General features: G+C 32.3%; 1 protein-coding gene across 1 annotated transcript; it reads left to right on the top strand.

Moving 5' to 3' along the window:
- The first annotated feature begins 4103 nt into the window (after window positions 1-4103).
- Window positions 4104-4963, top strand: LOC110019188 (ubiquitin-related modifier 1 homolog). Its single transcript, XM_020716772.1, has 4 exons — window positions 4104-4241; window positions 4359-4434; window positions 4520-4602; window positions 4674-4963. Exons 1-4 carry the CDS (start codon window positions 4219-4221, stop codon window positions 4789-4791), a joined length of 300 nt encoding a protein of 99 aa, XP_020572431.1. The 5' UTR covers window positions 4104-4218; the 3' UTR covers window positions 4792-4963.
- The last annotated feature ends 5918 nt before the right edge of the window (window positions 4964-10881 follow it).

Genomic DNA, 10881 nt, shown 5'->3' with positions numbered 1-10881 from the left:
GAGTGTAGTATGTGATATTATATTTCTGTCATTGATTTAATGTAAGTTATACATGATATTTTAGATATTTTTCATGCATGAGTCTATTGCTTGGCTGCCCTATGACTCGATTGACTAGGCCAGCATGACCGGCTCGATAAGGACGGTTCAGTCGGTAGGCCAGACTTGATTAGCTTTGGGTTGGCGTGATTGACTCAGTCTGCTCATAGATCTTTTTTATAAGGATAAAATGACTTCAAGTCATCTCGGCTCCACGTTCGAGGGACTCTTTTTCCTCTATTGGTTTTGAGTTTGTAAGCTTTGGGGGCAATCCACTTATTGATGATAAATAACTTGGTCCACATCTAATCGAGCTTTCCTAAGGCTTATCCTCGTGCGGCTGGGTCAATTTTTTTCAGCACAAGGTCTCTAACGGTAAAAGTCTTCTCTCGGACATGCTTGTTATTGTCACACTTCTGTTTCAGAAAGTGATACACTGATGTAATGTAGGGCATGATGAAATGAAATAAATCTATGTTGTATTCTCAAATAAATACCTACATGCAAATAAAAAAAGAAACTTAAATTTTATTCCATAATGTATAATCCACTGATACAATTGAAAAATAGAAAACAGAAAATTGACCGAATAAAACTAAAATAACAATATGTAATAACTACCTAGACCCAAAAGAAAAATAGCTAAAGCAAACACAGGGAAGAAAAATACCACACCGGGAAAACTAAAACTGAAAAAGCTTGCTCTGATGGAGAAGGTCCTACTAATGGCTGAATAGAACATGTTATGCAAAAATATCATAGTGATGTTTGACCAATAAAGCCAATGAATAATAATTATCTATTAAAGTATAAAAGACAAATGAACTGGGGTATGCAGAATACACAACAACTAAGAAAGATCACTATGAGTATATATATAACATTCGAAGAAAACAAAAAAGTGGTAGACATCAAGTATGCATAACAAAAGAAGACATGCAATCATTTACAATCAAACTTCTTATTATTCAGTTTTTGTCCATTTATTATTTACATAGTAGTTTTTAATAGACACCGTGAAACCGTGAATGTCAACATCAACCTAAGAAAACAAGAAGATTTCATACAGATTCGTCACTATATGAGCTCATCAGACCGGCTTACCAAAATCCAAAAGGTTTCCACTGACCAACATGTCATCACACACAAGCATGTCAAATTATTTTCATATGTATAATATGAAAATAGTATGCAATTTCACATAAGCTTGTTTTATGACAGGAATCCACATGCATGTTCAAAAAGTAAAGTGCAAGAAAAGAAAAACAATATAATTACATGATTACTTAAATATACAGAAAATTTACATTAGTAAATTAAGGCAGTTAGTGCTTCCTTGATAAGCAATAATTGAAGTTTGTGACAAGTACACAATTAAAATAGCAAGGGCTTGGCCAGTAATCCTATATAATAATTATAAATCTACTACAATTAACAATGATTAATGCCATAACTAAAAAGGTTATGTATATCCTCTAATAAGAAGCACTTACATATCTTAAGACGACAAATGCGATACTTCTATGAATTTGACGATTTGACTATTAATTCTACACCAATTAGAAAATACAATATAAATGATTAAGTAATTAAACTTATTTATTCTTTACATTAGGTATATTCTAATAGACCTACAAAATCTTAATATATGCATGTATATATAATATATTATTATTATTATATTCTTAATTGGAGAAAAGTATAAAATTAATTATTTTTAGTTTATATAATTAAAATACTATTTTATTTTTATTTTATTTTGATATGAAGAAAATTATAATGCGCGAATAAACATTTGAGGATTACATGTGTAACACCTAAATAGAAAAATAGAAAAACTTTAGCTTAAATCCTGTTTCTCCTCTAGTTTACCTTAACCTAATATTAATCAAATCCCATGAAAGATGAATTTATGGGATTCAGAAGCGGTGATGCACGTGATAGGAAAAAAAGTGAGGGTTTCCTTCCTCGATGATTTCAAGTAAGAGCAAAGAGGAGGAAGTGCACGTTGCGATCCCATCATTGCCGTCACTGCTAGCTCCGACTGCTATTGTGTCGTAGTGTTTGATCGCAAGTGGTTTGGGCAAAATCGAGAGAGATAGAGAGGGGAGATCAAGAGGAAGAGGGATGGTTTTTTTTTTTGTTTTTTGTTTTAGGACCACCATATATCACGAAAGATTCACATATAAGAAATTGAATACAACATTCGAAGAATAATACACTATCTTGAAAGATAGAGACATTATCTTCTAATGGATTCAATCATAAGAGAAATTTTCGGTGTATATGGAATCGGGGTTCTTCCCTTACTTTACGAGTGTATGATAAGGTTTATTTTAATTCTAAGATCATGTTTTCTATAAGGGAAAACCCTCGTAGTTGATTACATATTTAGAGTAGTAAGCCTTAAAGAAAACCTCTCGGTTAATATGATAAGTTGAATTGCCAAAAATCGGGTTCTCATAATTGGAGTGCGGGTAGTCCAAATTGAAAGAATTAAGTTTGAAAGGATAGGACTTACAATCTCATGACTAAATGTCATGGGAAAGGCCCAAGGCATAAGAAAAATTTGAAAATATTTAATGAATTTAGGTTGATTGGATGAAGTCAAAAGATAGATTTGGGATATTGTATTTGATTTACAGGAGTGATTAGAAACCCTAAGCTAAGGGTAGAGTCAGGTAGGAAAAGATTCGTAGATAAAAAAAATGAAACCTTAAACTCTATAAGAAATTCTATAGGTGGGATAACCAATATTTTAAGAATAACATCCCCGTTCAAGATGCCTATGACTTTCCGACGACCTAAAAATATTGAGATTTGTCAACTATGACCAGCCTCATAACCAATAATCCCCCTTAAATGCCGAAGCATGGAGGATTCATAATTTCAAAGCAGTCTTAAATTCCTTCATTAGTAAACATGTGTTACTTCATTCTAAAGTATTCCCTCTAGTCTCAGGAGGTATATTTGCTATTTTGCACGTCAAAGTCATTAGCACTAACTAGTTACCTGAACTAACTTAGGCTTCTATACTCAGACTAACCTCGTGTAAGTGTATGTCCCTCGGTTCGGTGTCTAAGCTAGCTAACCTAATGCCATGTTGGATCTACATAGGTTTAGGGTTTGGGTCAGACTTGAGTTGAGCTAGGTCTAGTGCTTGGGTTAGGGTTTGAGCTAGACTTGTGTTAGGTTAGGTCTAGTGTTTCAATTAGGATTTGAGCTAGACTTGAGTTGGTTTTGATTTGGCTAAGTGAATTTGAGTTAGGTTTGGCTAAGTGAGTTTTGGTTAGGTTTGGCTAAGTGAGTTCGAGTTAGGCTAGGTTCGGATCGATCTGAGTTGAACCCAAACTCAAGCCCAATCCAAGCATATTGAGTTGACTTAGCCTGACTAGACTTACAAAAATAAATTCTTAAATTAAACAGAAGGAGAGAAGTTTAGCGTAGAGGAGGAGGATAGCACTGTATTAGCATTAAACGAAGTATTATTTAAAACTCAAAAAAAGCTTAAATTTAATAGAAAACAATCAAATAAACTTAAATAACTTATAACTCTATTTTTGAATGTGTAGTTATAAAAAAGTTATTAATTATCTATGTGTAAATTTTTTTGAGATTTTATATGGGCTGAAAAAAATAAATATTTTTATATAATTTATGATATAATTATCATTATATAGTTATTAATTTGAATTTTTTATTATTTAAACTCCTTCACAATCTTAGTATAAATTAAATGCACTCTCATAATCACATTTATTTTGTAGAACTATTTGGCTGTTTAGTTTTGAAAAGCAGCAATGAATGTCTTAAAAAAAAACTTGGCAGATTTACATGCATATTAGTGTACCACTAAATTCATATTTATTTTAATATTTACATGTCTAATACCTAAACTTCAATTTGACATATATGTCATAGTGTATCCTTAACTTTTTTTTTTTAAGTTCAAATAATAAAAGGATGGCACAAACATAAAAAAAATAAAATTTAGGTGTTAGATATGTAAATACGTAGGGGTATTTATGTAAATACCCCAAAAAATTATTCCATGGCATCTCGGCGTAGAGGGTAGTAGGGTTTGCGTTGGTCCACTCTCCCACCTTCATAGTAGGGTTTGCGTTGGTCCACTCTCCCACCTTCATTATTCATCTGATCGTCTGTATTGATTGAGCAGAGATGCGACTTACGCTTGAGTTTGGGTAGTAATTTTTTGCGAACTTCTTATTTTTTTATTTTTTATTTTGATATTTTCCTGAAAAATACTCGTCTGTTCCTGATCCCAATTCTTGCGTCTGATTATTGCATATTTAATGTAGTGGCGGGCTCGATCTTCTGTGCCAATCCGTAAAAGTCCATCAAGTTGATGTTACTCCTAAAGTTGAAGACGGGAAGGTAATCATTATCCGGCGGGCTCCATAGAACTTGTTTTCCTATCTCGAATATTTGATTTACTCTGCATCTTCAAATACCTGGGCAGTTAACATTGCGTGATCTGTTGTCTTGGGTTCGGATTAATTTGATCAAAGAAAGACCAGAAATGTTCATGAAAGGGGACTCCGTGTACGTAAATCCATCTTTAAGTTTTCCATTTCCTTTTCTTTTTTTAAATTATACCAATCTGTTTGTTATAGGAGGCCTGGTATTCTGGTTCTCGTTAATGATTGCGATTGGGAATTATGCGGTGGCCATGATACGGAGCTAGAAGAAAAAGATGTGGTGGTTTTCATTTCTACCTTACATGGTGGGTAATTTTTCAGAAGTGAGAATTAGTGTATGTTTGAATGTTAACAGTTCCTGATCAAAGCTTGATTAAAGCTTAAACATTTTAGTTCAGGAGATTAACCATATATGTAACTTGCCATCATCTGGTGTAAACTTGTTAAAAGAAATTAGTAAGTTAAACGTGCCAATTCATCTGCTCTACTGGTTCTTATATTTCTAATCAGTTTTATCTCTTTAATTTTTTGTTGGGATGGTAATTGTTTCCATTTATCTTGTTGCTTTCTGCAGGATTTACACCATAATTTTCAAGTGTAAGTGAAGTAAATGAAATTGAATTATCTTTTTTTTTGTTGTGTAGGAATCCACTGGCCTTTTTAGTGCCATAATGAATTCTCAGCCTTGAGCATTTTGTTTTTTTTAACTCGCAAACCAAATTTAACATAAATTCTTTGAATTTTCAGACCGGTGTACTTAATCCATATCATAGATCAAAGTTTGCAATTTAGTTTAAGAGTTTCTCTTATATTCTAATGGAAAAGAGAAACATATACTCATCTTTAAAAAGGTGATGGTGCTGATTATATTTGAATATGAATCCATATTTCTGCTAGTGTTATAATTTAGTTATTGCATATTTTCTGGGATTTGGGTAAATATGTTTGTTAATCTTGTTCTAGCAACTGCGTTATCTTGCACATCGATTTGTGCATCAATGGAGAACTAAGTCTTGATTTTGTTGCAAACTGTGGCTAATGTTTTATAGCCTGACAGTATGTTGTCCAACGAACCTATTAACAACTTGTTTTGATATAACCTTGGATTCTATGGCATTTAATAGGCTTAATTCCTCTAGTTTTTCTTTATATTTTCTTTATATGCTCAAGGTTCATAGGTTCAGAAACCAATTCAATCTAGAACTTACTGATTCCAGTCTACACTTTATTAGTATGTCTTGTGCGAGGCAGCACTAAGGTTGGGTTGAGGTCAATCTAAATCACGTTTGGGATTCTCACCTAATTAATTTTTTGGAGCAGTTCATACATATCATCTAAATTTGCATTGTTTACAAAACTAACTCCCTGATAGTTTTATTTTTTCAAATTCTCGCCCAAATATTGAAATTCAATGCAAAACTCGAAACCTTATTTTTTTGCTTTTTGTCAAATTCACAATGGTTTGATCTTGGCACATGCAAATATATCGACAGTTCAAAAATGACTTGAATTCTACTGTTATAAATAGTTAAGATTTGGGTTTTATGCATGTAATTCTTTCAGTAGCTCTTATTATTATTCAGGATTTGTACTAAAGCATTGATGAGGGTGATGGTTTCTCTCAAGCATTTGATGAGGGAGTGCATATTATAATAGAAAGGTTGGGGAGTGGTTTGTGGGTAGAAACTTGTGAGAAAGAAAATGAGATTCATTGGCGGTGAATGGGGATGATGGATGGTAAATGGGATTATTTGATGGGTCTATGCATAAAATTAAGTCTATATTAAGGCTATCTGATCAGGATTGTAGGATTCAAACTAATGCTTCTGATTGAACTCACGAAACATTTAATTTTAGTCAAAGTGATGTCTATTAAGCTAGCTGTTACGGTCAATCGGTGATGAACTCTATAGTGGAATCATTTTGGGTTATGGTTGAGGAAATCATGCATGACCTTCAATAAAATGTGCGTCACAGTTCCCTCACATCCCTTTTTTATGCAAATTTCTTCTAAATTTGTTGTTTTGGTCAACTTGATACTTATACAAAGCAAAATGTATGCTTGGGAATGAGCAATAAGACTGATCCAAAACTATACAAAACTAGTATTTGACTTATTTTAATCATAAATTTGATTGTTATGTTTGAGTGATGCAATATATTTCATTGAGCCCCAAAGTTCTCCAAGGTTGTTATGCTTGTATTAATTTTTATAAACTCAACCATTATCAACCAATTATAAATAATATCAGTGCATCATTTAAGTTCATTTGCTTTTGCCTGAAGTTATTAATATATTTCTGTTGGAAAAGGAGCACTTCAAGCAAGACATTATTTCATTAACTTGGTAGAAGCCTTCACATGATAAAATTTGGAACATAGTTAGTGAAGCGAAAGTTTTTCTAAACTTTTTGGGTGCACATACCATGGCTCGTCTATTTTTCAGACCATCATCTTCATCTTGATACGCTAATTGAGATCAAAGTTGGTAATTTTTGAAAATTGGTGCGGTCTTACTTGGCGTAGGACAATCAATTAGTTTTCATTTTACTTTTGGTATTGCAATTTTAAAACCTGGCTTAAGGCCACCATTCCTTACATTATACATGAAGCTCAAGTTGGTTTTATGATGAATAAATCTATAACTAACAATATCATATTAATTATTGAGGTGCTCCACACTTTAAGAACCTCTCTTTTTGCCTTTTGTGCCAAGTTTGATTTTAGTAAAGCTTTTGACTCCATTAGCTCGTAGTTCATTCTTCACATGATGCTAAAGAATATTTATTAAGGCCACAAATTCATGTGGAGAATTTAAAACCGGTGCGGTAGAATGGCTGATGAGGCGGTTTAAAATCTCTCTTCCCTCATTTTAATGAGATAAATATTTCACATCCCCCTCGTGATCTCGATTCCAGCAATTTTTCTCTAGCTGCTCTCTCTCTCAAAATCGTTCTTCGCTCTCCGCTCTTGTCGGATCACCCTCGCTGGACTGGTTTGCTCCTTGCCATGTCACACCCTCAAAATTGTCGCTCGATCCCAACTTCTTGTTGGATTGGGTGTCATCGTTGCTCAGTTTCGCAATTGCATCTCTTGCCCAAGTCCCCAGCTACGTACACAAACATATCTTTTCTATCCAGGTTGGAAGCACCTCAGGCAATTCACTTCACTTGGTTACTAACTAAACTCGTGGCTACTTTTTTTCACGTAAGCTTTCCAGAACGGACCATTGCCACCTCTTGTCGTTGAAACACCTTCATTAAGCTTCCCTGTCTTTTCCATTAATTTGACGGTAGATAATTCATCTTGCCTAGAGTTAATTATTTTCTCATCCCTTATATATGTTCATCATTATAAAGAAAATGAGCTTGACAAATAGTTAGCATTCAAGTATCAAGTTTTATTAGTATTAAATCAGATGGATTCCTTAAGTTATTTAAAAGGAAGAAAAGAGTGGAACGTGCAACCTACAGTTTTGCTTAAAAGAAGTTTTTAAGTTCAATTTTAAAGTATATTTGACCTAATTTACATGCAATTTTGCATGTGTGTTATTTTCCTCATGTGCGGTGCCATGTCAAGTCTTATGTGACCTAAATATTAACATTTTTTGTTTAAGTTTTCAAAACCCAAATTATAAAAATATGTATGTTTGCATGTTACTTGCTGATTTCAAAGGTCTAATACAACCTTTGATCATCTTATGTGAACTTTTTGCATAGAAATTCAAAGCTATAATGATCATAACTTATCATAATATTATGTTAGTCTATTTGCTTTATATTCTTATCGATCAAATATTGAAATTTATCCATAATATCATAATCTAAGCTTTTTTGGTAGTATATTCTAAATGCACTCACCCATTGATTTAAAAAAAAATATTACAATAATTAATGCACTCACTTATTTCTCGCATCACTTGCTTGTATCTATTTTCATGTGCATTAATTATTGTATTCATATGTATAAATTCCATGTATTTAGATTGATTTAAATCTTAATATAAATTTGATTTGTGTGTTACTTGTGATACTTATTGATTTGAATGAGTTGGGTTGTTCGTTCAAGTGTGTGTGCAAGATGAACGTATTAAAATTGATTAAACGTCTAATCATGTGAGACTTAACTATCCTGTTAAAATATATAAATTTTAGATTTTCTTAAAAGACTTATGATTTAGTCATTAGGCCCTTTTAAGCCCAATTCCCTTTAATCAGTTGTAGGCAAATTAAGTTATTTCTTTCCCTTGGCTTAGTTTTAGGTGATCTTAGATCCTGGTTAGTGATTTGTCTTAGATAATCCCATAAGACATTCTCATATAGCTGCTCTTACAGCCAAAATCAAATTTTGCCCTTGTCGGATTGCATCTCGTAGGGTCGACGGCCTCACCGGACAGGATTGCTCCTCGCCTAGGTCAACGCCAGTCATGCCTCACTTATGTCGAGGTTCTCACTCCGGAAATCAACCGACCTCTTTGAGTTTGTAGTTTTGCCTGTGGTATGTATCGATCCTCTTCCATATCTTTTTCAATTTTCTATGGCAATCAGCTTCGATCCCCTCAAGCAATATTAATAGAATTTAGTCATTTAGAGATTTTATTTTTCATTAAAAGCGCGAACATAGAGGAAAGTTTCTTTAATGTAAACACCAAATAGATAGTTCACAAAAAAAAAAAAAAAAAAAAAAAAAGAAACATTTATACTCTATAACCAGTCATGTTCTTCACATTTTGATTGTTTAAATTCATATTTTTTTATCTGATTTAGCCAATATATTATTAGTAGTGACTATAAGTACTAATTTTTCTGAACAAATGAATAAGAGTTGGATAAAAAAATCTAAATGAACTATTGAATATACAAAAAGGAGTTGATAGCTTCTTAATATTTGCAAGTAGAAACAGAAATGCGTTAAAAAAAATTTTATGTCCATATAAAGTATGCTTTAACAAACACTTCTACAGTGTCAAAGCTGTCAAATATCACTTGATATTTAAGGGATTTTTTATTGGATATGTTGTATGAAATTTACATGGGGAAGAGCATAATTAAAGGTGATAGCAATGAAACATTTAGTAGTGCTGTTGATCTTAAGCATGCTTTGGTTTTAATAGAACATTCTCTCACTGATGACATGACAAGATTACTTGGGGATATGTTTCATACCATTGTTGTTCAACCGAATTGAGAAGCTAGTTATGAAACTCATGCTACAGATAAACCAAAAGAAATTGATAAATTTTTTAGACTACTACAAGATGCAGGAGAAGAATTATATCGTTGGTATAAATCTTTCTTTAAGTTATCTTTCATACTTACGATGTTTTAAATATCTACATTATTGGACTGCAAAATTATTTGATATATTATTAGAGTTACTTGCCAATGCCTTCTCTGAAACAGTTTTGTTGTCAAAGAATATATATGAGGTGAAGGCAATTATGAAAGCATTTTACCTTGGGCATATAACAATAGATGCAAGTCTCAACAATTATGTGTTATTCTGACAAAATAAATTTAATGAGGATGTATGTTATGTGTTATTCTGTGGCTAATCAAGATGCTGAAGAGATGATATAACATTCAAAACACCGTAACAAAGATGATTTATTGCGTTATTATATTGATGGTGAAGCATGAAAAAAGTTAACACTTAGTATCCTGATTTTGGTTATGCTACAAGGGATATTTGGCTTGGTTTGGCCGCCGATGGATTAAATCCTTTCAAGCTTATGAGTGGTACATATGACATATGATTTGTGTTTCTAATACTTTATAATTTATCTCATTGGATTGTGATGGAACAGTCATCCGTCATTTTGTCAACTATTATATTAGGGGAGAAAATTTGGGTGATGATATTGATGTTTATCTATAACTATTAGCTCAGAAATTACATAAATTTTGACACATAGTTCAATGTTACGATGCTGTGATAGGCCAAAATTTTACAACCTTTGCAACACTAATGTGGACTATCTATAACTTTTCTGCATATGATATGTTATATGAGTGGACTGCCAAAGAAAGATTTACTTTCCTATGTTGTATTGAAAAATAACGAAGCAATATGATTATATAAAAATAAAAAATTCTCTTATATGGGTCATCAATGTTAGCTAAAATCTGGAAATATATTTCGTTGACAAAAGTGTTATTTTGATAGCACAGATGAATGTAGAATCACCCCACAAAGAATTAATGAAAGTCAAATTTTATTAAAATTGGAATCTTTACTGTATAATTTTTGGTAAAAAAATAAGTGTAAAGTTAGAAGAGAAAGCATGCTAATATGGTTGTACCTGACTTTATTGATGTATTAAAATGAAATATAAAACATTTTTTTAGCTTGTTTTGGGAGTACAATATTTTACCATATAATTTGGATGGCATGCATATAAAGA

This window comes from Phalaenopsis equestris, unplaced genomic scaffold (genome assembly GCF_001263595.1).
Source record: "Phalaenopsis equestris unplaced genomic scaffold, ASM126359v1 Scaffold000053, whole genome shotgun sequence".
Taxonomy (NCBI): Eukaryota; Viridiplantae; Streptophyta; class Magnoliopsida; order Asparagales; family Orchidaceae; genus Phalaenopsis; species Phalaenopsis equestris.
This window is presented reverse-complemented; position numbering and strand designations above follow the sequence as displayed.